General features: G+C 36.5%; 1 protein-coding gene across 2 annotated transcripts; it reads right to left on the reverse strand.

The window, feature by feature from the left end:
• Positions 1 to 298: 298 nt before the first annotated feature.
• LOC125218264 (serine/threonine-protein kinase TOR-like) lies at positions 299 to 26,849 on the reverse strand. Of its 2 annotated transcripts, XM_048119901.2 has the most exons (57): positions 26,323 to 26,849; positions 25,795 to 26,133; positions 25,641 to 25,715; positions 23,103 to 23,275; positions 22,189 to 22,287; positions 20,567 to 20,726; positions 20,343 to 20,486; positions 20,067 to 20,236; positions 19,780 to 19,984; positions 19,341 to 19,535; positions 18,333 to 18,485; positions 17,557 to 17,678; positions 17,311 to 17,410; positions 17,137 to 17,232; positions 15,826 to 15,956; positions 15,553 to 15,655; positions 15,285 to 15,467; positions 15,094 to 15,186; positions 14,866 to 14,901; positions 13,895 to 13,993; positions 13,714 to 13,815; positions 13,469 to 13,631; positions 13,262 to 13,386; positions 13,116 to 13,168; positions 12,080 to 12,203; positions 11,817 to 11,984; positions 11,074 to 11,226; positions 10,795 to 10,947; positions 10,427 to 10,498; positions 10,214 to 10,348; positions 10,078 to 10,139; positions 9,808 to 9,905; positions 9,070 to 9,179; positions 8,585 to 8,758; positions 8,442 to 8,507; positions 7,778 to 7,846; positions 7,553 to 7,663; positions 6,949 to 7,089; positions 6,728 to 6,856; positions 6,467 to 6,626; positions 6,148 to 6,362; positions 5,568 to 5,774; positions 4,682 to 4,795; positions 4,399 to 4,602; positions 4,063 to 4,143; positions 3,888 to 3,962; positions 3,702 to 3,768; positions 3,423 to 3,583; positions 3,098 to 3,271; positions 2,869 to 2,997; positions 2,712 to 2,795; positions 1,700 to 1,761; positions 1,551 to 1,623; positions 1,320 to 1,454; positions 1,012 to 1,179; positions 676 to 932; positions 299 to 555 (listed from the first exon to the last, which is right to left on the reverse strand). In XM_048119901.2, exons 1-57 carry the CDS (start codon positions 26,443 to 26,445, stop codon positions 537 to 539), a joined length of 7,392 nt encoding a protein of 2,463 aa, XP_047975858.1. In that variant the 5' UTR covers positions 26,446 to 26,849; the 3' UTR covers positions 299 to 536. The 2 variants fall into 2 exon arrangements, with proteins under 2 accessions (XP_047975858.1, XP_047975860.1); XM_048119903.2 differs by lacking the exons at positions 19,780 to 19,984; positions 20,067 to 20,236; positions 20,343 to 20,486; ... (4 more) ...; positions 25,795 to 26,133; positions 26,323 to 26,849 and adding an exon at positions 19,694 to 19,772.
• Between the last annotated feature and the right edge of the window lie 709 nt (positions 26,850 to 27,558).

The raw sequence follows: 27,558 nt of genomic DNA on the forward strand, positions 1-27,558 counted from the left end.
GATTTTTACTGAAAAGGGAAATGACTCTCTATTACTACGGAACGTACCAAAATGGCAAAATGACTCTATTACTATGAAACGGAGAGAGTACTTTTTTGGGGAGAGGTCAAAGTTTTATGATGTAACTTGTAAGATTAAAATAAAGATTAAACATTTAAATCTAAATCACATAAGAGTATAAATTAGGTGTCCCACAAGATTTACTAATTGAATTTACCAATTACTAATTAATTTCAACACATCCAACACAAATATGATGGGAAGTAACCAAACCAAAAGCTAATAAAATACCAGTGTATGAAGAAGAATATGGAGTACTATTTACAAATTAGTTGAGGGATCTGTACAATATATACACAAATATATACAGAAATACAAAAGCAACCTGAAATTGGATAAGATTCTTCTACTTGTCCAAGAAAGCTAAATTATTTACAAAGAAGTTGTCTCCACTAAATAGTCACATGTTGTCGATTTCAGAGCATTTACAACTCCAAGCATTTGATACCTGTGTTTTTCTTCATCTTCACACCTTATTACCAGAAAGGACACCACCTGAAGCATGAAACATTTTGTTGGATACAAATGCCAAAAAAAATAACTTATTATACATAAATTAAAAAAGGGAATTTGATTAATCTGGAACAAACGTCAATTATATAACCGGAAACGTACCCCACATAGTTTTGGCACAAATTTTCATGCGACATCGCTTGAAGAATAAGCTTCTGGACTTGTAATTTGACAGATAATCCATGGTCAGCCTCATGAGTGTCGCCAGAAATCAAGGTACTGTGCTCGAGGGAATGCTGGATGGAGCTCGATGGCACGGAAGAGAAATCCCTTCCAGTAAGTTTGTTGCTCATCCTTGCCATGACAACTACCGCTCTCTCATTCAGAACCTCATTAGCATCGCCCAATTGGTTTACAGCCTATAAAGCAATTTGGTTTAACATCATGGCTTGTGAGCACAGCTAACAAGCAGGAAAGATGAAGACTATCAAAGCATACCTGGAGGAGCTCCCTCTCTCGAACGCCCCGCTGTGGTTGAAGCATCTCTCTATTGGCGACAGATTCCTCTCCGCTGACAGCGGGTTGGGTATGTGTGAGGGTAGCCACTTGAGGGACTTCATTGAAGTTGAAAAGACGCCAGTTTATAAGGGGATCGTGCACAAATGCCTGGACACAACAAATATTATATAATCTCAGAGGATAAATAGATTTAAGAAAACGCCAACTATAAGCAGATCATATAGATATGTCTCAAGCCCAGCTATAAGTTACGTCTAGCAATAAAGGCTGAAACAGTGGGTTTTTACCTCCATCATTGCCATAACACTATCTTTGTGAGTCCGCAAAACCTGCATGACACTTTCACAAGTGGAGCGGAAATTTCCTTCAATACCACTGACCTCCATTGCTTTAACAAGCATTCTAGTTAGCCGAAAAGGAACCTATACCAGCCAATATGTATTAATTTAGACAAATGCCCAAACTTCCTCTTTTTCAAAGAATAGAAAGAACAAAAACCAATGGAACAGATTTCCAACCTTTTCTGGGAACTTTTCTCGGTTCATTGAAGCTTCAAAACAATCCCCAAAGTCGATGTGCAGTATCTTTCCACTGCCAACAATATCTTTTCTAAATAAACTAAGAAGATTTAATTATTGAAAATCATGCATTTGTTATAAATTTTTACCTGAATCGATGCAGCATTAGGTTGCTTGGATGCCGATCACCCAAGCCAAGTAAGTAACCAACCTGGAAAAGATGGGAGTAATATTTAAAGCTTGAAAATGTGCATTACGCTTGAGAATTGAGCACAATAAAAAATCCTGTAAGCTTAAGTTAACAAAAAATTGTAGGGCAGAAAATTATACTCCCTCCGTTTCCTAAAAATAGAAACTTTTAAAACGCACGAGTTTTAATACAAAATTGGTAAGGTAAGAGAGATAGAAAGAATAAGTGTTAGAGGAAAATGGGTCCCACCTCATAGAGAGAAAGAAGTTCCCTAAAATGGAAAGAGTTTCTATTTTTATTAAACGAGTATTTCTATGGACAGCAACTTTCCGACATCTTAACACTATTACTACGCAAATTAATTCCACATATTTGACATTGAAAACGATCAAAAGTAATTGATTGACATTCCCAGAAAACATTGAGAGCACTTAAAACTTTATTTTCATTGAATGAGTTAGACAAATATTTCACACCATGTTTCAGGGTTGTCAGGAGAAGATGATTGAAAACTAGACGTGTGTATCTAACGCAAATACATACATATATGTGTATAGGGAGGAAATCAAGTGACAATAGGCCTTTTACAAGAAATGAAAATACATGCAAATACACCTTAAATCCATGTATGTATAGTTCATTGTGTGTACACAATGGACTATACATGTAGTATTTGTAATGTCATACAATGGAACTTAAATTATATTTGAAAACATTACAATGATATCTTTAGAACACAACAACTACATTTGATATTTCTTTTAGTTAAAAGAGACATTAGAGTAAAGCTGGCATGAAATAGTACCACTCTGCAAGCAAGGTAAGAGGCATACCAAATTCGGTAAAACAATATATCAGCACATATTTCGAAACAATCCAGAAACTTATGCAGCTAATTTTGCAATAGTAAAAATTATTGACAAAATAATTACTAGGCAGTAAACAATTTAGAAGGGGGGTAAAAGCAGTACCATACTCATCACAGCTAAGCTTCTTGTATAGTTGGTCCTTCTGTCCAACCAGACTTCTGAAGTGCGACTCTTTAGCCAGAGCACCTGCCATTTCAAGAAGCAAATATAGTTATGCAGGAAAGAAACCAAACTAAGTCAATCCATGGGCAATACATACCCTCGAAAGGTCATTGCCTTCTGTATTCTGCAGTGCATAGTCAAACACCTCAACCTTTGCTATGAGAGGCAAATGGTCATAATCTGGAGCAAAACTAAGCATCAACTTATGCTCCTGGTTCAGCGTGATCTGCAAAACCAGAAATAATCGCCATAACCACCAGAAAATGCCACAATATCATATAAACAAGATAATTGTCAAGCTGCATGAAAGGAGGAAAAGGCCAAACCTTTCTAGCATCTCTGTACTCACGAATGAGTTGGTGCAAGGTATCACAATTTGGCTTCCATCCTATGAGACCGCTGTTTGGGGATAGTGGAATGACTGAATATCTTTGAATAGAGAGATCCTTCTCAGCAGTTTTTCTAGAATTGCCCAGCAGAGTGTTTACTAAACCAAATAGCTGATGGAGAACGCTTAGTGTTAGTTGTTTAAAATGGAAAAGGCAATGGATTATTCTGGTAAAAGATGCAAGAACTATAGCATGACACTGTGATATCAGAAAAAGAACCACTTGTTGAGTGGAACAAAGAGTATACAAGTATTAACAAAACCTGCATGACACGCTCGTCTTGGCGTAAATCTTCATGCCCCTTCAACAAGAAAGCATGTTCTTCCCCATCACTTCCATGGATTGTCAACTTTCGAGGTCGTTGTTTGGACGTGATGACAACAAGCTGGGGTGCAAATGATGCAATTGTCACCACAGGTGAATCTGGGAACCAAATTATGACTTCATTAGAATCTATAGTAATCAGTATATATTCTACATGGGTGAGTGGATGCATGTTGTGGGGGGTGGGGATGGATCTTGACAAACAGTTCAACTGTACCAGCTATATAGGTTCCAGGCACAGCTAGTTTCAGATCACGACATTCCAATAGCTCTGGAGAGACAGACTAGTTTAGCCAAAAAAGAAAATAATATCAGTTAGCAACTACTTCCAACCAAAAACTAAACACCAGTTAAATTTTATTTCCAACCAAAAACTAAACACCGGTTAGAAATTTCTTCTTGCCTGCAAGTCCAGAGTGGTCAAAGTTTGAAGCTGCTTATCTATACGCCGAAACACATGGTAATACAGATCCCAAGCCTGATGAGATACAAAACTCAGAATCATCCCGTAGTGTAATAAAGGCACACATCACTCCGATAGAGGTGGAAACATGACTATATTCTTTCACAAATCATACCTGAGTTAAGTCTGCATCATTTCCAGTTCTTCTGTATCTCATGCAGCATTCATAGGCCTCCAGAAGTTCATGCCGGTATGCCTGAAAGGGAAGTCTTCAATTAACAAAAACAATAATGAAACTAGAGTGATAGAAAAAAAAATATGAAGGTCGGTTTTCTTTCTTTCAATTATTTTCAATGGAAGAGAGGGGATCATTTCACATAACATAGAGGAACACGTACAAAGAAAAATGAAAACCATAGATAATATAACCATCTAATTAAATGCATATGAAACTTCTAAATTATATGCTCATGATATTAGAAACCAGTTGCACTGTAAAAAGGGGCACTACCTGAATGAAGGCTTTCTCTTTAATAGTGGAATTATTCCTTGCTGCACCTTCCTCGAGCATATTATGCAATGGCTCTAAAACATTCAACATTCCTTCAATGTTATGTTCACCAAAGTATAAGCGGCTTGCCTCTTCCAAAGCCTCATGCCACATCTCATGCCAAAGTATTGCAACTCGGATCAACTCCGTGGACACAAGTTGGGCCTGTTAATTCAAGAAGTAATATCAGATAAAAGAGGAACGCAGTCACCAGATAATAATCATTACGACATTTCTATTTTACCTCATCCACTAGTATACCACTATGTTGTCGAACTATATCAACCACTTCTTGCGCTGCCTCTCTCCTTAAATTGCTAATAGATTTACATGCCACGAGAAGAGGATACATAAGAGCCTGCATAATAGAATTAAATTAAATATGTTCCCTTATTGAAAATTTGAGAAAGGGATAATCAAACTGTATTCATTACACTAGTCAAGCAGTTCAGTTGCAGTAACTTATATTTCATATTCGTTCTTACGCCCAATATCGAAGATCAAACTTTGTCTTACAACATCAACTTGGTGATTTCATTCCTAGTTCTGATTTTTTATAACAAGCCATCCTTCCTACCTTATTAGCACTCTTTCCAGGCCTAATGTTCTAGCCTCATCACAAACAAACACAAGTTTAGATAATTATAGAGATCTGGGAAGAGGGTGTTCAGGTAATTATTAGATCCTTGGTTAGCTAGCAAATGGTGGAGGTGAACCTTAAAGATATTTGAGAAATTTCCTTTATATACTCAAGTCAGGACAAGGTGTATTTTCTCGATGTCAGGTTATGAACCTCTAGGAAAGATTTAAAGATTGACCGCACTTCTCTGAATTCCAATTGTTTTTTATTACTCTTTGTTTGAAAGCGCCAAACTATGCAGGAAAAGTAGTGATGCTCATGAAATAAACAATCCGTTTTTTCCTTTCCTCTAATGGAAAACTACCATTTGAGAAATAATGAGTAAATGAATATTCAATTCATCTTCCTGTGAGGAGACTGAAAGAACTTGTGCTGCATGAACAAATTATCCTAAGAAATTAAGAGAATAAAGTAGTTATTTTGACCAAAACTAAAGATTGATGCTATTTTCTGTTTGTAAATGAATATTCAAGTCATCTTTCAAACAAACCTGTGGATGACTATGGCCAATTCGCACTAATAGCGATTGTATCAGTTCCCTTACGGCATGGTTATTGGAATGTATTCTGGCAATTATCTGAGGCAAAACAACCAGCCATGTGTTTATACTAACAAGGGAAAAGCCTCTCTGCAATGCCATCTGAACTTCAGTTGTAGATCCATGGTTGAACCATAAAGTCAGGAGACGAAGGATATCCTGAAATTTTGGAATAGCAACGATAATCAATAGAGTTATGACAACATGCAGATATATAACAAAAATGTAATATCAGAACATACAGTGAAGAAAGTCCAGGAAACAAATCAAAATTAAGACTCCAAATCAGACTAATGATAATAACTTTTTTGAAAATTAAAGTACTACTACATAAAAGCACACTAATAGACGTAAACAAATTACAACCAAGAAAAATAATATACAGAAGAAATATCAAATAAAACCAGAACAGGAATGCTCAAATCCCATTTCAATAAAATTTACTTAAAATGAGTCAGTAGACCAGGGATCTAAGTTATCTAACTACCCATAGTATCACAAATGACCAAAAAAAATTCCCAAATAATAATACCTGCAAACTATCATCCACCCCCTTAGCATGAGCCGCACAAGCTATTGAGTGAAAATATCCAGTGACAGCAGCAACGACAAACTGTGAAGCAATACTAGGGAAACTCCTCAAAGTGTAATGAGACATAACTGCTGTATTAAAAAGAGCCCATTTATGCCAAGCTTTGGCCCATTTAGTAGCACAATGAGTCGCATGTCGGAATGCACCAAGGATTTCTGGAAGCAGAAACAACCAATCATCGATAAATTAGCCAACAATATTCCCCCAAAGGAGCATATGTACGAACTTGAACAACAACAAAAATACACAGTAATCTTGCCTGGTATAGAGTCGTCATCCAGAACAGGGGAAAGTGCCCATTGCCAAGTTCCTAATTTAAGATAAACCCGTGCAATGAGAGACACATTTGAGCAACCAGGTATGCCAGACTGTGTGGTTGGTTGATGCACATTGGTTCTTGAAAGGTCTGATGCCAAATCCTATAGAATAGGAATTGCGAGAACAGCAATATATCAAACCATTTCATTACCATTGACAGTGACAGAAAACAAGTATGATGTTGTACATAAACAATATGAACCTTTAGTCTGCAAAAGGCATCCTTCCGTTTATGTTCATCCCCAATTGACCATTGATATTCCAAATAAGCTAGAATAACTTGTGGGTCCCCGTGATATTTTACAGTTTCAGGAGTTGTTTCAGGATCAAACTACATTTCCATCATACAGTGAAATCAAGTTACACATCAAGCATCAGCATATAATAGCATATACATGTCAAATATCAATATTCATCACAAACCTGTAAGAGTTTTGTTAATGTTGATCTAGCCTGACTGATTCTGCCACTTTTACGGCAAAGTGATGCAAATTTTATCCATGTCTCTGCATCTTCTGTAGGTGGCAGAACAAGTGACCTGACGGCCAAAAGTGCTTGCCAAACCTGTCAATTTAAAGTTAGTCACACCATAGCTAAATATATAACAATAGTACAGACTGCACAGTAAGGAATGCTACATGCAAGTGGAAGCCTAGAATAAAGCAACCATCCAGGAAACTTCACTAGAATCATATTTATAATAAATAGTCATCTCTCGTGGAGTCGTGGACTACTTCCCAGACCCTCAAATACAAATTTTGAAACGACACAATTGAGCAAATAGCTGCGGAAAATCGAAACAAGTCCATGGAAGCGCTCGTCTTAGATAGCTCAAGGTTTGATTGTTAGGACTATGGACTACTGAGCTGAAAACAGTTGCACAATTTTGCAAAATTTACAAGTAATCACATGACACAATCTAGAAAGAAAAAAGTTTAAAATAACAACAATTGTATTGTTCCGGAAACATCTAATTACTTTCCAAATTGACTAATTGAGATGGAAGAAAAGTAACCCATTAGCTTACCTCAACATTTCGTTTTGCGCCCTTTATGCGTTCATTCCACATATTGCGGATAAGAACCCTCCGTCCTTCAGCTACCGTGTTTCCAACAGGAAGGGTGCAGTAATCCATAACCTATTACAAGAGGTGTGTCATCAGATATCTCATTAGCATTCTATTGACTCAACAGTTCAAATGCAATCTATTCAGTGAAGGCCACAATCAAAGTAATGGCACAAAAGCATGTACCTCCTCTAATTCTGACAGTTGCTGAATGCGAACCATGTTGCTGTAAGCACGTTCATAGCTTTCAACAACCTAGTAATTGGAAATCAACATAATTTCAGTATAAGTAAAACATAAACTTGGAAGGTTAAATCTATGTGTAGTTGACATTTATAGATTTACTAAAACATCAAAGAAATTATGAAAATAACAGCAAAATAATGGACACAACTAATAGAATCAGCAGAGCATACAATGAACAGTAAGATCACAAAAAGGGTTCATCTTATACCAAAGTGGAAGAATATTTTCCCTGATACCATGACTAAGTGCAAATACATTGGGGGGTGTTTAACCAAGATTACGTTGGTACGAGATTAATTTTATCATGGGGTACCAAGACTCATAATGCAAGACATATGCTACATGGCACTGTCCACGAGAAGAACACTCCCTTAGTAGATAATCAATCTTAGACACCAAGATAAGTGAACTATAGAACTTATTAAATCCTTAAAAGAGCAGAAGATCAAACTTGGATCTGCAGTAGCTATAAAGGCATTTAAATGAGAATGGATATGTAAGAAACTCCTCCCATACAACACCTAAGAAGTACAGAATTGCTCAATATAAGGAAAGACTTGTATCAGTTTATGCATGGAATAACAAAGAAATAAAGAAAACTAACCAATGCAGCAACTTCTGTGGCCAAGCATTTCCTTGCTCTTTCAACATATTCACGTGCTTCATCATACTAATATGTAAAAGAAGAACAAGCCATGTTAGCCAAGAAATACAAAAGAACTGAAGGAAACAAAAACTAAGGGTTACCTTCCCACGACGAACTAACAATACAGCTCTAAAAAATGTTCCGTTGCTACTCCCATCCCCAGTAGCAGCAGTATTACCCAAGACCCGAAGCTTGGTTTCATCTCCATCATCCAATCGAGAAACATATTCTGCCATTTGATCCCACTCACCCATGTTCCACGCAGAAATAGCAGCCTAGACTAGTAGGTAATAGATTAGTAACAGCTGGAGTGGGGTCAAAAGTTAATTCCTTACTAGCACATCACAACAAACACAGATTTCAAGAATTTAAGAATGGCATTCTAAAATTAGAGGCAATGTACTTTAACTATCAGACAGCAGGAAGTTCTTGTTTTATTTGGATATCAAATTGATTTGAAAAGTCATGGTTGGAAAGAATGAAGCTGATTTTACGTCCAGGTTCACATCTGAGATATCAACAGGAAGAACACAGTGACATCATGGAGTAGATCCTCCAAAGACCCAAAAGAAAATAGAAAACAGACCGTTGGTGCCATTTCCAGTCGAGCAGCTGGCTCAGCAGGTGTCCAGTACTCCTTGCAGAGATTGTTGAGTTCTTCCCACCGTGCAAGTGCAGCAAGGCATCTCATTCGCCCTTATAGCCAACAAAGAATAAATCTTAGTTCAAGGAACTAAGGCTTGCTAGTTCCACAAATATGACTTCATGTTGCATTACAAGTTACAACCAACGAAAAAGACGTGTCTGAGCAACCATGGGTTTAAAAACGATGAAAGGAAAGTAGGCATTGACAGAGCAAGGCTAGGTTAGGGAAACCAAAAGAAAGGGGTTGGTGGAAGGAGCACTATTCTAGAAACAAAATGCTCATGCTTTCTCTTCCATACTAGTACAGTTGTTAAGGAAGCACCTAAGTTGAGCTCAAATGAAAATGGCCTTGAAAACAGAGACTTAATTTACCTTAAAAACAGAGGAAATTTAAACAATAAAAGGCATCTGGAGGGCCATAAGACAATATGAATCATTGAATTATCAGATAAAAGGACTTAATTATGGCCATTTTAGAGATGTCAATCGTATCATTTTTCCCAATACTATGCTTACCAAGACTTGTTTAACGAGTAAAGGTCAATATAATAAACTACATATTCTGATGCAACTTTTCTTATCCCGTGGACTTCAACAAGAAACCAGTTGTACATAATTGCCAGTTTGCCACTTAGCTTACATATCCAGCTAATACTCTATTTTATATAGATATACGCACCTAGTGTTGCATCCAAAACCAGATGTGGAGTTGATGCTTGAGTGGCTTTTAAAGTGTAAGCTTTTAGAGCATCATCCCATCGTTGAAGTTTCTCATACCTGTAAAAATCAACTTCACTTCAGTAAATCAAATACCAAATAAATTCTTATTGCTAAGATACATATGCTATATACAAGATGCGGTAGCTTCTAAAAGCTCATTTGATAGGGTGAACAACAAATCATCAATAACAATAAATGGATATTGGAAGTTGTTAGATATTAAACTTACCATGACTCCTTCAGTTGCACTCCCAGATTTTGTTGAGCATATGTCAATATTCCAACTGCCGCCTGAGCACAAGAATACAAATTCATACTTGACAAATAATCAAGAGATATGAAACTCCATATGAAAATGCAGTCACCTCATGTTGATGCAATTGATTATTTATATGGATAAGGGCCTCAACTACAGCAACAGGATTACCATCCATCCTATTTGAGCAGGCACCTTCAAACTCCATCTCCTTATAGTGCAGAGCCTTTGCAAATGCACGACACTGAAATACAGAAGTTATGATTGATTCCAACAATTGATTTCAATGACAAGCCATGCAACTGCTGTTAGAAAACCTTACCTTTTCTGCAAGGGCACCCAATAGCCGTATATCAATAGGAAGGGGTCTCTCGTCATGTTCCATAAACTCAGCCTAGAAAATTAAAGAAAAAAAATTGATCAGCGCAGTGATGGTACAAGTGTACAGTACACCAAATAGGCTACAGATATATGGCTGATAGAAACCAATTAAAGTTTCAAACAGAAGTTCTAAGATAATCCAAAGAGAGTTAGTTTTAGTTGTTGATATAGTCACTAGATTCACCAGACACGATCATTAAGAAATTTCAACTTTCCATTGATCTTGTGCAAGGCCACCATTAAATGTTAAATGTTTACAGCTACAGTTATGAAACTAGCCGCTGAATAGAACTAATTGTTCGTGCATACCAAGTTCAAAAGTGTAGCAAGAATTTCAGGAGGAATATTTGGAGATGAAAATGCCATTTCCAAGCTCCGTACTAGCTGTCTTCGACAAGCCTCATTCAGCTGAGTCCAGCAGCTGACAAAACCAGCAGCAAACAATTCCCTTCCAACAAAAGGCTGCAAAAATGGACAGAGTTGGATTACTTTCAATTGAATGAAAGCATTCGTTCTTTAGTCTGCAGTAAGAGTTTTGCTAAAGCAAGAGCTTGCCAGCTACAATACAAAGGAAATAATGAAAGTGACCTGAAGCTGGGCAAGCTTGGCACATGTTCTCAAAGCTGGTGAAGGCGATTCCTTAAGTAGTTCAATACTAAAGTGCCTCATCCACTCCGCCCAGTCTTCTTTTGTACTGCGTTGAGAGGCCTCACCAGCAGCACGTAATCGAGATTCATTAACCTATGAAAAATATAAAAGGCTACTTAGTTAGACAGCTACATGTTTAAATGTTAAATAACAGCAATAAGAAAAAAATTGCACAGAATAACTTCAGACACCAAATCATTATTCTTCTATATTCACCACAAGTATTTGAAAATGAGAGAAAACCACTCAATTCATAAACAGAAAAAGAATTTCTATGCATTTATCCAAAAAATGCAGGACTAAGGGAGCCACCAATAACTAGTGCAGCACCAACCGGGCAAGTTCATATGTTTCTATCATATATTTGAAGACAACATCACAGTTAACTTCGAAACCCAACATCCAGCATGGAGATCATTTACCAACTAAAGACAAGAGCTATTGTTGGTCTGTGGTCACTTAGTTTATTCAGTTATTTAAGTATCAGCCCAACGCCATTATACAAGCACTATACCAGTAATTCAGCTGTTTTTCAATGCTACTATAAAGGCAGCTCAACTTGCAGAATTGGCATACAGTCATACTACCGATTAACTCCCACAAAGGTACTGACTGTTAAAGAACTCACAAATAATATCAATGTCCATTTAAAATCTATCGCTTTAGAGAAAAGGTCAATGTACCTGATGAGGTTTTTGTGGATCAGTCCTTCCTTCTTCCTCCGTATCACTTAGTGGATCACTGATAACTTCACCAGGGAACCGACGATTTTGTTTCTGAGAAGCAGCGTTGCCAAGAACCAATGGTTCCCTTCTCTGCAAGCGACCTTCAATTTCTTCAAAATCCTTATGCTGGCAAAGAAAACAAAATTAATTATACAAAACAAGATAATCACCTTGACTAACAAAACATAAACCTAAACAGAAGAAATTTTGTTTGATGGTACCCGCATTCGATGCTTGACCAAAAGTTTACGGATAGAAGGAATGAAGATAGCGAAGTCTTCTCCAAGAGCCTGAGCTAGGCAGCAAAGTGCATCAACAGCATCCTTTCGAAGCTCGTCACTTTTCCTGCAAAACAATGCCTCACTTAGAGATAGGAAAGGAATGCAAAATCACCCTGATACAAAGAACTAGCAAATAGTTTTTAAGAAAAATACTATGATATCAGAGCTAGAGGAAGACTACAGGCATATAAGATAGCAGAACATGTATCTGTCACCAAACACATCCAAGTATGCAACGATACCATTTTTCCACCAATCGATTCCCTTTTTCATTTCTTCAGCTCTTAGATTTTAAAGTTACTTAGTCGCCTACATCAAGATTCCAAACTTCCTCTTCCTTTTAAGAAGCATAACATTCATTTAGGAGGTCCTTGGTATGATGGAATGAAAAAGGGAATCGATTGGTGAATCCTACTTTTGTTCCATTCATTTAGCTTGGTATTACTCTTTCCCATTCCTATCTCCTACTAGATTAGGCATAACTATTCCTTCTCAACCCATGGAAATAGCCATTTATTCCATTCCTACCTTCATTCCATTCACCCCTCATTCATTTTATCATACCAAGAACCTCCTAAATTATTGACTAAGGAACAGTCAATTCCAAAACAAAATAAAGAAGAAAAAAATTAGCTACCTCCAGTACAATTTTACAAACACATTCATCAAGTCATGTTAAGTAAAAGAGAGAAACAAACAATTTCATCTCCTCCAGAATAAATAATGACCTAACTTTTTTTCATATTCTAACCATATCCCACTACCCTTCAAGATTGTTAACCCAAAAATGTCTGCAGTGGAGCACAAAAATTTCAGGAATTAATAATATATCCACATATATAAATATAAATAAAACTAAACAGTGACCGAAGAGACATATTCATGCTAAAAAATCAGATCTCCAGCCATCTTTAAAGTCAAGTGTTTGATGAGTTTCAGTTTCAACAGTTTTAAGAAAATGAGAGGGAAATCAGACCCATCCAAGACAAGCTTCAAGTGATGCACAAGAGCTGATATGTGACCCGTGACCTGGTTAAGAGAAGGAAGAAAGAAAGATGAATTATAATTCAACCATAACCCGAATCTCACTTGAGCTAAAAACAAGATGGATCTAACTTCAACCTGCACGCGAGGAATCAACCTAATAAGACTTCTGATAGCAGCACACCGCACTTCTACTGAAGCATTGGCTTTAAAAATTCGAATTAGAGCCGGAAGTAGTAGATGCATATGCTCATCCAAGGTTCCTGAAAAGTTCCAGCCAAAGATTCAATATTTATAAGATGTAAATTAGTTTTGTGCAGAATATTCCATAGGGAAGATACTAACCACCAAAAACTTCAAGAGTGCGAAGAATATCAATGACATAAGTATAGTCTTTAAACCTCTCAGCATCACTTAGGACTTGAATACATGATGGAAGAATGAAAGGAAGATGTGTTCTAAATTCGTCATTGAGAGCCAAACAAAGTTGCTCCAGCAAATGGAGAATCTAAAACAAAAGCCAAACACATAAAAATCAAATAAAATTTCGCAAACTGTATACATTAGCAATATAACTAGGTTGTTTTTACCGGAGATCCATGAACTGGTCTGTTAGAAGCAGGAAGAGCGAATGATGATGACCATAAATCTGATACTAGACAGAACAAATCTGGCAGATATTTACGAATATGCTGCAAAAGGAGTCTTAGAATATAAGAAATCTCATGATAATAGGCAAACAATAGAAGAGACATGCACAATATTGGGTACCTGCCGAACTATAGAAACCAGAGTTCCAAGTTTCCATATAATATACTCCTTAAGAAAATCATCACAAGTACGAACAGTATGGAGGAGATCGGGTAGAACCTAATAGGAAAGTTAAAGTTACAAAAATATAAAATATGAAGAGAAATAAAAAGGGAATGAAATCAAGCAGAACCTACAAAACATTAGTTTTATGCACAAACTTCAATACATATTATAAAGGGACCAAAGATACAATAGGCCCCTATTAGAAACAGAAAAATTGTTAATGCTAATTCATGTGAAGTACAAAATGGAAGGAACGTTGTATTAAAAAAATCACAAGGCAAGAAAGGGCAGGAGGGAGCAATAAAATCTCAATCTAGATAACAGAACAAAAGTCATGTATTTGTAAGCACAAGTCAAAAGAAGGCTAAAAGAAGGTATAAGTGGAATCATACAACATATTGTTTTTCTAATAAGTATTAAGCAATCAAATTCCATTAACAGAAAGAAAACATAATCATGCATATAAGAGAATAGATGTCCACACAGCCATGTAAATATACAACAGTAATAATTTCCCAAGCTTTCGCTGAATAATGTGGTGCATATATAGGATAATCATCTACCAAAAGATCTATAGAACTGTTAACTTAACCAAAATTCATTTGGCTAATGAAAGATTCATACTGTTTCTATTTCAGGAGTTATCACTAGTTCTTCCCATTTCACTTATACAATCAGAAAGTACATTTAGAACGCTCCCTCCATCCCTCCGACCAAAAAGGAAAATAAGACATCTTCATTGGGACAGCGGGAGTATATCTTAAGATGTTTCAAGACAATATCTGTTTTGAATGACCCCATTCCAAAGCAACTGTGATATCATGAATGAGTCCTCAGAGAGGTGCACATGCAAGTAACAGATCACTGACTGTAAAACACGAGGGATGAATAAGCAAGAATTTTACTAAAAAGGACAGTCAACTTACCTTGGGTAAATAAGGAACACAGCCGAGACCCATTGACTAACCTCGCAAAACAAACAAAACAATTCACGATGCAGAAAAAACCTACGTGGTCGTAATAAAGCAGCAAACGGTAACAGAAGAAGAAGACTTCCAGGATATGTTGGTGCAAAAAAAAAAAAAACAGAGGCAGTGATAATGATAGGAGAAGTAGAACAAGGCCTCCCATATATCCATAATAATTAAACTAACCTTGAATATGAATATAAGGGATCCGACCACCTTTTGGTGGTAACTAGAAAGTGAAGGATCTCTAAAAATTCGCATGAGGGAACTGATAGCAACCTGAACCAGGTCCATATTAAAGGAAATGAAAAGATAAACTTATAATTTATAACTAATTTTAATGCTGAATAACATGACTTTCAAATTCAAGTTCTCACAGTGGAATAATAATCTTCTGATGTGGCAAAAGATGGCCACAAATCCATAGGTAGTTCATCCATAGACCTAATATGCTGGCCAGGATCACCAGCTGCACGAACAACTTCACCATGCGACCCTGGTAAGCTTAGCTGGTTTCGCTTATGTGCGTGCGGATCTAAAGCACCCATTATCCCAAGAACCTAGAAAAGATATAAATACACACGGAATAAAACCGATCGTTCACCATAATAAAGAAAATATTATTAACATGATAGAAAGACCTACCTTTAAAACTCCACGTCTCGTAGACCAAGCTAGCTCACCATTGAGTAGTTTTAGAAGCAACCCAAGTAACTGTGGGTACTCATTATATGGAGTTATAACATAACTGCAAAATCATCTAAATCATGTTAGATAGACCTCAAAGTGGTGAAAACTACACTCAGTTACAAGTAAGTGATCTCATGAATAATACTTGATTCAGTTAAAAGTCATAGAAGTGAGGTAAATTCATCACAGACCAACATACAAATAATACAAATAAAAAATAAATCATACCCTGTGCTTTGTACCACTTGACCAAGAGTGGTGACAGCAACTTCACGTTTCATGGCGGCGGCACCATCTAATAAGGCTTCAACAATCAAAGGCATAAGTTCTGGAATGTATTGTCTCATTGCAAAACCACCCTGAACACATGGATGGGATGTAATAACAGTTAGTCAGCTATACAAACGAAGTATTTAGTATAATGTTCATCAAGCATGCAACAAAGATACAAGTGACAAGCCAAACAAGACAAACTGGAACAGTAGTTCTAGCTGCAAGCAGTAACGAACCAAACAGAACGGCTGAATGTTCAGATGCAATGGCTTCATCTAAGATTTGGCTCCTACAACTTTCTTATATAAAAATGAGGTTTTGTTGTATACCTTTTACAAGTTCCAAAAAGGGTAAAATAAACCATGTCACTTTATACAAACTTAAGGAACCACATTTGATATGTAGCATAAACAAGTTGCATAGACTAAAATGAAATTATATTATCACAGGACTTGAGTAAGATCTTGCCTAATACTATTAGCAAGCACCTAGATTGTGATCAATCCAAAATCATGAAATAAGAAACTGAATTTAAAAGTGTGCATAACAAAGTTGGGAAAGCCTATAAACTACCCATCTATTCCTTCCTATATTAGTTTTTGGCCCTAACCCTGCCAAAAGTCCTTCAAGTGGGTTAAGAATCAATTATTTCAATTCACAGTTTTGTTCCTTCTGTGAACATATGAAGGTAGTATGTTCAGGTGCTCAAATTCATTAAGCTACTTTCTGACATATATGTTGAAAAATGCCATGCAATACCCTTTAGCTGTTGGCATTGAATCATTGAACCATAAGAATACTAAATTATGACTTTTCACATTCACTATTTCTTTAATTTTTTAGACTCAAGAACTAGAACAAATATGATTTATATGATAGTGTGCTCAAATTTTAGTTTTTGGAGTAAAATAATTTAACTGAATAATGGTTGTAGTTGCACTCAAATAAAAATATTAGTTTATGTTATTTCACATTCACTTTTACGAAAGAGATATGAATATATTATCCACAAATTACATACAAAGTAATTATCAGCCTAGAAAAAACATGAATCCATCAGAAATAGATGCAAGCCACTTTTGTGAGTCAATCTCAACCGGCTGATATTTAAGAAACTCAAATCCTTCAAGTAAAGAGGTTGTTAGATAAGAAGCACTCTACTGCTGCTAGGCTTAGAGAAAATAAACATTCGGGAAGAAAACTCTAAAGCAACTGATGAAACTATTTATTGTATATACAAGCAAAAAATTAAAGAGAAGACCCCACCACTCTAGCAAGATCTCCAACAGTTACCAGGACTCCGCTTATAATGCCATTATTAGCATTCACCCCAGTTCCTTCATTGAGTTTCGCAATAAGGGCCTAAAATTCCAAAGAAATTATAAAAAAAACAGAAGCAAATCAATCATCAAACTGAATGGGACATGGTAGATATCTAACCTTGTGTACTGGAGCAATATATGGGAGTATTAATCTCTCACAATTGCGAATCAAACACCCCAACAATTTTGCACTTTCTTCTCTACATTTGCTATCAGCACTGATAACAGCAGTAGCCTTATTAATGGCATGTGGTAAAAAAAAATAAGGAGCCAGGTAATCGGTACAACAGAAAGAAAGTTCAACTGGATCAGCAAGTACACATAGTAGAGGCTATACTAAACATAAGAAAGAGTTCAACAATACCTTTGTTTGAGATATGTTAATAGTTGGATAAGATGGCGACGGAGTGCTGGAAGAACATATGCAGGATTTTTCTCAGACAGCCTTCCAGCCACTGAAATTGCAAATTCCCGAACTTCATAATCCTAACATAGAGTTACAATGGAGCATGTCAAGAAGTTGACTAGAAAGACCAGAAATAGATATAGATGCTCATTTAGACATCTTTCTCAACCCAAAATACCAAACATTCCTGCTTCAGCTATGGTTAATCTTCACTTTATCAGAACTTTTAAACAGGATGACTATGCTCAGTCCTCTCACTTCGAAAAAAGGTATTCAATATGTGTGAGATCTAAATTTCAATTAAAAGTCTGGAAGATTTCTAACATGGTGACTTGTCATAAAAAAGAAAATAAGCAACTAAACAGTTGATTAATCATTCAGAAATATCAAAAGTTAATTAAATATCTAATCTACTTGAGGTTCTATAAACACCCTTTTACTGAAATGAAAAGGCCAATACTCAAGCAGCTCATTTCACATCTAAAGCATAAATTGATAAATCATCCAGAGAGAGTACTCAAAGTCTTGTAAAAATTTTAAATGGCCCATGCCTACTCTAACTTTACAAAGAGGAAGTTTAGAACTAGGAACTAGGAGTACCAGATGATACTTATTACTGATAAGCAGTAGAAAACCATTTCAAAAATCAGGAAGTTACAGAGGAAAACTCCACCAGCTTAAGAGATGCCACCTTACAAGGAGATATCTAACTCTTCAAATTATTAGATAAATACCTCGTCATTCAAAGCAGCAAACACTGCAGTCAAACAATCAGCCTGTGCAAGAAAATCATCAAATTCTCCACCCTCGTGCAGAGAGGAAAATATAGATCGCCTAACAGTGACATCAGCATCAGCAACTGCTGCAATCAAAAGCTTTCCCACAATCTGCACTACAAAATAGCATTAAAATCATATGAGAATACATGGCTGTGGTTTAACACAGCTCCCAATACAGGGAAGTAGAAGTCTAGAATACATAATTTACTCAAGATGAAAATATGAAATGGCTGTGTTTTCTGTTAATATGTTGATTCAGCATAGTTAAAAAAGCTGGCTTGCAAAGATTTGTTAATAAGAGTTCGTGATCAATAACAAAATAGAAAATGCAAGGGGCAGCATATTCCACGGACATGAATATATAGTTCTGTATGTTTAAAGAGGCAAAAAGAATACTCCCTCTGTCCCTGAAAATTTGTCACTTATTTCCATTTTTGTCGTCACCAAAAATTTGTCACCTTTCACTTTTTCATTTTTTGGTAGTGGACCCCATATTCCATTAACTCATTCTAACTCCAATTTAATTATAAAACTAGTACTCCCTCCGTTTCGCCATAGTTGAGTCATTTTACCATTTCGGGAAGTTTCTTCATAGTTGAGTCATTTCTATATATGGTAACTTTTTTCTCTTTCTTACTTTACTCTCTCTACTTTATTCACTTTATACTTTATTCTCTCTACATTTTCCTCTCTCTTACTTTTTTATCTATTTATTTAACACACCCAATATTCATTTCTAAAACTCCGTGCCGAAAAGTTTCACCTCAACTATGGCGAAACAGAGGAAGTATATAAAAGTAGGACCCACATCCCACTAACTTTTTCAGCCCACTTTCTATTAAACTTCTTAAAACCCGTGCTGGGTCAAATGATGACAAATTATTAGGGACGGAGGGAGTATATAGAGTTATGCACATGCAAATTAATATAATGAAATAATGATAAATTTGGACAGGATCAAACCTCCTCAACAAGGCGGCGCCTCTTTCCACTGGCACGGCTTGTCCTACTAGAACTAAACTGGGTAGCGGAGATACCAGACAAAGAATTTGCCATTAATTTGCAACAACACAAAGCAGCATCTTTCCGTGTACCTCCATCCTCATCTTCCAAGTATACCACAACAGATTCTCTTGCAAACTCAAGAAGATCGTGACCCTAAAATAATAGCAGATCCATGTTTGTAAAGCAAGAACCAGGCAAATAAAGACCAACCCAATAGCTTATCAATCTAATTGAGAGTGAGTTTGTAAAGCAAGTACAACAAGAAATACTCAGAGAACAAGAAAAGCACAGCAGGTGAAAGAAGAAACAACCTTAAAATTAAATCGGGCAAGAGTTTGTAAAGCCCAAGAAAAACTCAGAGACCAAGAAATGCACAGTAGGTGAAAGAAGAGACAACCTTAAAATTAAATCGGGCAAGAGTTTGTAAGGCAAGTTGAACAAGAGCAGAACCATTTGGTTCTGATACTTGTAATGTAGCTGCTGAGCTACTGGTCCGACTAAGAGCAACAGAAGGCCTTGGCTGAACTTGTTGGTGTCGAGAAAGAACTCCTGAAATGCACTCAAGTAAGCGTACTTGAAGGGCTGGAAGCAAAGATGGAATACTGCAATATAAGAAAACTCATTTCAGATCTCCTGATTTACTAAAAGAGAAAATCAAGCACAACAGAAGATGTCTTGCTAGACCTGCCAGTTATGTTCTCAAGGGCTTCCACTAGGGTGGAAGACAAACCAACCGAAAACATTGCATCCAAGAGACTACGTACATGAGGCTCCATAGAAGGCCCCATGGATTTTGCAATATTTCCAACACATGCCAAAGCCTCCATGGACGGTCTCCCTCTGCGAGGAGCAATCTATAGAGAAACGTCATGTTAAATTGTGTACGCTTGATATGCTTCACAGATACAGGGAATGCAGCTCCATAGAACTTTTAAGATACTTAAAGGCCTTAACTCATACCGCATCACGTAAGTGAGATGTTATTGTCGGCAAATAATTGATGAGTTCCCCATCCAATGCACCAGCCATTTCTCCGAGGGCAATAAACCCACTGGCAGCTTCTGCAGGGATTTTGAGGACATGAAGAATATGCTTCATGCATATCTGTTATAAAAAAAAGTATAAGCCAGACGAATAAACTAAAAATGACTTGTACACAGTTGTTTGCAGGAAAAATAACAGACCGTCAGATAGTTGGTTACAAAACGATCACGTAGGAAATGAGCAATTCTTGGAAGCAAAGAAGTTATGCTTAGACGAACAAGCCGATCCCGATGCTCTAAATATCGAAGAACAATTTCAGCAACTTCTCTGTATCTGGACATCATAAACTCGCCTGTATTTCTGCCAATTGCAAACAAAATGACTGAGGTATTTCTATTTAATTCCGACCAAGCACCCACGGTAAAAGCAGCTTCTATAGTTTTACCTTAGTCAAGTACACACTATTCACTAAGAAAAGTCTTATTCACTAAGAAAAGTCAAATAATTATCATCATAAATGTTTATGAACATATCCAAATGCACATGTAATTTGTTTTCACAGTCTATATCTTTCCATGAGAAAATACAGTGCCTACCAACTACAATGGCATCCACAACACTGTATAAAATATGAGGTCACACTCCTATGAAGAAAGACATTAGGAACCTAGATGCTATGTTACATATGTATAAAAATTTAACTGAAACACAAAGTACAAAATCAAAACTTAAAGTAGAGCAAACAGCCCTTAGAATAAATAAACGATACATTACTCCATAATTTACAAACCAACTGACATTTCCCACTGACAAGCAGTGTATTGTAAACCATGTTGTTGTGAATAAAAAGGACATACAACTAGATTGTTCAAATAGAGAATGAAGAAATTTAGATTACTGTACAATATTTAAGCATGTGGTGCATAACCAATTAAATGACCAAACATTTTCAAATCTAGCAAGATGTGTCAACATGTAAATCTAACAAAAACATATACACCAAAGTGAAACAAACCATAAAAGGCAATTTAATATGATTAGAAGTTTATCATATGCATTGATTTAAAATGTGAAAAAATGCATGTTGTTTTTACTTTTTTTGCAGGATCAAACTGAAAACTTCTTTAATTTATATATCTAGCATAGACGGACTAGGCCGAATGCATATAATTTAAGTTAATACACTATCATGTACAATACAGACTTGTTTGATGCAAATTATACAATATAGTGTATATAAATAATATGTTATACAGAGTATGTATTAACTAGAAGTCCATGATGCTAAAAATATTTGATTATTGGATAAATAATGATAAGAAGAATAATAATAGTAATATTCTGCTCAACCATGATATGAGTACTTGTGTATTTTTTTACATACAAATAATTGCACTATTTTCCTGATACCTTGAACAGTATTACAATAATTAGATTATGCAATCAATATGACCTGTCTCCCTATTTGGTAATTAAGCCCTGGCCAGTTGGGGAACTGAACAAAACTTAAGGCCAGCCCAATTGTAAGAACAGCATCAAGAAAAATAAACATGAAATGCTGTAGACGTTTAGCATATGCTGTGGATCAATAGGGCATGAGAGAGATTAGCATATGTGATTACGCGAGTTAGAAATACAACATGGAGGAGTTTGGGCAAGACCAACTTCAAAGAAACCATAACAACAACAGCAAAAAGTATATGAAGATCGCAGGCCATGATGAAGCACTAACATGGTAAGAAGCAAGGAAATTCAAGCATTCACAAGACATAATGGCACACACCTAGTTTCAGCAAACAAAAAACTCATCATCTTTACCTACCTCAGCAGTTCCCCAACTGCAAGCAGAGAGCCATGTATGCTATGTATAGGGGCATTTCTTCCCAATCCATCTTGTGTAGCCTCAAACATACGATAATACCTGCCATTAGATTATTGAGCAAATGACAGTATCAACATAAAATCAGCTGAAAGCAATCAACAAGCAAAAAAGCAGATAAAAACCGAATAAACCAATGTATCTTTTCTTAGCGGAAGCTCTCTGAACAAAGAGACATTTTTCAAAACATGCATCATAATGTGAACGTGAGAAGGCCATAATTAGATAGACTAGCAAATTTTTGGAGAGTCACCAAAAGAAGCAATTTACCAGTATAAGTCTGGAGTTTGGTCACACATTATTTCATTATTTCTTAGCTTACCACTTTGCATGCCCTCGGTCGCTTATTTCTTTATAACTTATTATCTCAGTCAACACTTTCATCAATCAAGCCACATAACGGTTCCATAATGTCCATACAATGGTTTTGAACTAACAAAATATGCTTTCACGTTGAGTCAAGAATCAAACTGAGCCTCATAATGTGCAGTTCTACTTATCCTTCTATAAGAAAGCTATATATAAAACTTACAGAGACAAAGGAAGGCCATGTTACTGTAACCAGTTATCATTAGACTGTCCGTGTTTCAATGACTTTGTTGATAAATTTTCACTAATAAATCTATTCACAATAGCAGAAAAAATCAACAAAGTGCAGCAGGCAGTTTTGTAAGATAGAAACAGACAAATATGCTCATATTTCACTTTATACACAGATTTCATGTCAACGTGATTAGAGAATTATAAAATTCCAATTTAGCATGGGATAATGTGCATAATACAAAGCCAAAATTTACAAAATAAAAATTGCATCACAATAAATAGTTGCACATAGCATTACACGAATAGCACAATACCATTGGACTCGCCATCGTGTCTCACGCTTCTCAATGACACGAAGGCAAGCACGCAATGCTTCTACGGCACGCTCTCGAACATCCAGTTTTGGATCCCTCAGAGCAACCCATATGGCATCAACAAACTCCGGAACATGCACATTGAATACTGTTGAAGCATTCTCAGCCATTTCCTATGAGAACAGTTGCAAACTTTAATAGGTCTGAAGGCATAAAGTGAAAAACAACTTTAATGAGAAAAACTTCATGAAGAATGAGCTACTAGACAATTAAAAGATCATGTTCAAAAATTGTGATTGCTAAACTACCGTGTGCATTTTCATTCTTCCCAAAAACAATAGCAATACTGATGGTCAAATGCAGGGTGGCAATTTTAACATGGCATAATAGCATGACATGACGGGCTTTTTGCGAACATGTTATTATTGTGCCTGCAAGCTGCATGACAAGGCACACTTATTCTGTCGCGTTGTGTAACTGTGTGGCTATCATATCGACACAATAATAAAATATAAATATTTTATTATAAATTTTATGTATTTTGTAACTTTTAAAGGTTTTGATAATGGTCTTATCTTATCCTATAATATACTGCTAATATTGTGTTATGTCGTGTCATTTGGTATATAGTACTCCCTCCGTCCATGAAAAATAGTCTCATTTTGCCATTTATGGATGTCCATAAAAATTAGTCCCATTTCTAAAAATGGAAAGTTTCTTCTCATACTTTTTCCACTTTTTCTCTTCTCTTATACTTTACCCACCTTTTCTCCTCTTCTCTCTTACTTTACCAATTTCTCATTAAAACCCATGCCATCCACAAATGAAACTATTTTTTGTGGACGAAGGGAGTAATATTTTATTATTATTAAAATATATTTAGTGAAGTAATTTATTTTGTATCCTTGTGTATTGTGTCAACAGAAAATTCCAGGTTCATGTCAGGCATATCCTTATCATGTCATGTCCGTGCTTGGCTATTGTCTCATTACCGCATGGACACGAAACACAACATTACACATTGCCACCTAGTCAAAGGATTTAACACGCGTAAATCTTTATATAAATCACAGTAACTGTTAGTAGTTCTCCAACATTGGTTCCGGCTACAACTAAACGTCAACTTCAGCTAAAAATATCAGCACCAAACACATAATTATGGAACATGTAATTCCAACATTGGTTCCGGCTACAACTAAACGTCGACTTCAGCTAAAAATATCAGCACCAAACACATAATTATGGAACATGTAAAAGTTCTTCGGTCATCCAAGTGCCCACATTCAACCATCCCGTTAGTTGGGCCACACACCACATTTTACCACAAACCCTACACATCACTTAATAACAACTTAATCGATTATTCATTCTTTCTCTTCCATTATTCATGACTCATGAGAATCATCTCTTTTTTATTCATTTCTTACCTCTTATATTTATTATACATTATAATTAAATTGAAGAAACACCTTGGGGAGCCGACGGGTAGGGAGATGACGATTAGGCAGAAACCTTGGATGGGTGGGTCCGAACGCTGTAGTGTTTACATCAAATGAAAGAGTACTAAGATCAAAGCCTTGATGAAAGAACGTATCAAGCCATTGGTTTTGGTTGTCGTTGCTAGACATTGTGGAATTTTGTGTGAACGAAGATGATGAAGAAATTGACAGAGAAAATAGAGATAAAGATAATGAAAATGGTGTGGGTTTAGGGGGGTATTTATAGGAGGGCATAGAAGGGGTTGGGGTATTAAAAAGAGGGAAAATAACATTACCTATCAGCTAGTGAAGGGGAAATTAACTAAAATTCAAATGTTTCAAATTTTAAAAGTAAATGAATAATCAGCAAAAACTGAAGCCCGCTCACATGCCCAGCAAGCAACTGAGCGTGCCTCTCCATTAGGCCGCGGAAGGGGACGGCGCATGGAGGGTTGTTTGTCCCTCTTTCCTTCCACGGAGCACACCACCCGCAACGCGTTCCACCGCGTCACATCCCACCGAGGCCCCACCTACGCGCCGCCGATTCCCTTAGAGTTCAACCCTCCTAGGAATAAGTTTTTTTACCTGACATCTCCGACCAAGGTTTTTTACCTAACATCTCTGACCAAACCTCACCGCATTTAACATCTCCAACAATCACACGAATAAGGACAAAAATGACATCTAGATTTTTTATAAAAAACTATTTTTAGGTTTTAGCTAACAAAGTTATGTTGTCTGTTAGTGAAATGAGCAATCTTGACGATAAGGAATTAAGGAGTGATTTTGGTTTCATTGTAAACATTATGGGTGTATATTCTACTTGGACCTTTTTGTCTAGTTTACGACACAAAGCCATATATGTTATACACGCATATATCTCCAAGTCCTTACAATGTTCTTTCTTCCCAAGCTCACAAAAGCAAATAAAATTTATTCCTTTAGGGAGATAGGTGGAATTTCCACAAAATATTTACACAATCATAGTAAAAGTTGTAAGCATCAACACATTGGTAACTTGGTTCATCAACAATCGATAGGATCAGGAGGTGGGACGTACTTTTAATATTAAAACAGCAGCAAAACGGCGATATTCGACTCTATCACCACGAAGCCAATCCAATGCAATTCTAACCTGAGAAATACAGCAGCGATAAAAGGTTACAAAGAAGCTGAGGTATTATACCACTAATAGCAGAAAAAACTGAACATACCAGCCTTTCCACTTCATCAGCAGTCATTGCTCCACCAGCTCTTGCCAAGTGGCCCAAAACTTTACTAGCAATAACTAAAGTTTCAGGTTCACGCTTTGCCTCAAACGCAGTTCGCATGTAATTTGCGATTTTCCCCACTTTGACTGCATTCTCCCCAATTTCCACATCTATCAGCTCATCAATGGCCCTCAAAGCACCCAAATTTTCAGCAACATCATTGCTGTCTAGAAGTCCAGTAAGACGATCATACAGCTGATCCATAAAACGTGAAAATGCTTCACCACTGAGATCACGAGCCTGCTCTTCGACATATCTTCTCAACGCTGGAGCAGCTCCATCCTATTAGACACTCCATTCATCAATATGTACAATCGAATTCACAAATTTGCAAGTAGTAAAAACTAAAAAGACAAATTAAACAATTTAATGTGCATTAAAGTAAAATCAGCAACCAGCTTCTGGTATCTGTAGAATTCACACCTTATCTCTAGCTACTTTCAAACATCACAGTGAGTAGATTTTTCATACCTTAGGATTGCCGCGGACGGACAGGTCAGCAAGCACTCGGTTAAGAGCGTCAAGGTTGTTAGCTCCGGTGGCAGCCGCTGGACCAATGTAGCGAATTGACTGTGCTGTCGTTGCGAGAGCCATCCTAATATGCCTGTGCAAGCAAGCTAGCTCCAATGGCAAAAATTTCAAAACCCTAACCCCAATCTCGAGTGCATTAGAGTACGCTGCTGCAGATATGTGTACAATTTGCGATTATTTACAGCGAGTGAGGTCTGCAACCAAAATCGCTCTCAGCAGCTCGGCAGCGAACGGAATCCTGAGAGAAAACTAACGAAAATCCTGTATCTGTGTCACAATCAGGCTTTCGAGATTGAAGATCAAGTGGATACAGGAAGAGATAGAAATTCTAGAGCGAGAAAGCAGGCAGCGGCCTTCTTCAATGGATTCTCTCTCTAAGCACAGCCAAAACCCTCCTCTTCTGGTAGGATTCCGATTCCCCTATGCTAATATTTCTCGTTTATTTTGCTTATTATTTGCGTAAATTCCTACTTTCTCACAAAGAGCTTCTTTCTTTATTTAAACAATCTAGCATATCATTAATTTTAATAACCCTATTATTTTGTTTTGGCTAGTTTTACTAATCATTTAGAAGAAAGAAATATATTCACACTCTATTTTTCATCTTTTAAGTTATTTTGTCTTCTGTTTTGTGACTTCGTATATTCATGTTTCACATAATATATCAATTTCTATTTTTACAGAGCGTTGTTTCGTCACTCTTCGAGTAATCTGGAGGTGTAGCTGTCATGGCACATGTATTGAGTCTGACATCGGGACAAGGCCCCCGAGGCAGCAACTTGACCTACATCGAATCTGTCACTTGTCACTAATCATCTTAGTATCTATATGTATATTTAGGGTTGCATTACCCTTATATACATAATAAAGATCAATCATTAATCGATCCATTTATTTATTGTCTATATATGTTTATGCCAAACAATTTATTAAATTAATTAGAAAATAATGTCACTTAGCATGCTTTAATAATGTCGATGTGTATAATGGATCAACAGTTGATGGAAACTTCAAAAAAATTCCAGATTATCGAAACTCCAATAAAACTATAGCTTTCCACCTCTAATTCTGGAGAACCCATGGACTTTTGACAACTGTAAGGCCATTTGCAGTGGAGCCGCCATGGATATGTAACTTCTCTTTCTTAAAACCCTATATAGCAGTTTGGATTTACAT

Source organism: Salvia hispanica, chromosome 1 (assembly GCF_029641045.1).
Source record: "Salvia hispanica isolate PSC_SH4W2 chromosome 1, Shi_PSC_v1, whole genome shotgun sequence".
In the NCBI taxonomy this organism is placed as follows: Eukaryota; Viridiplantae; Streptophyta; class Magnoliopsida; order Lamiales; family Lamiaceae; genus Salvia; species Salvia hispanica.

Coding starts and splice junctions, on each gene's coding strand:
- LOC125218264 (XM_048119901.2), bottom strand. CDS start 26,445: ATGGCTCTCGCAACGACAGCACAGTCAATTCGCTACATTGGTCCAGCG. Junction 6,627..6,727: donor ATGCCTTTTGCAGACTAAAG/GTTCATATTGTT, acceptor CCTATTCTATAG/GATTTGGCATCAGACCTTTC. Junction 6,363..6,466: donor GGATGACGACTCTATACCAG/GCAAGATTACTG, acceptor TTCTGCTTCCAG/AAATCCTTGGTGCATTCCGA.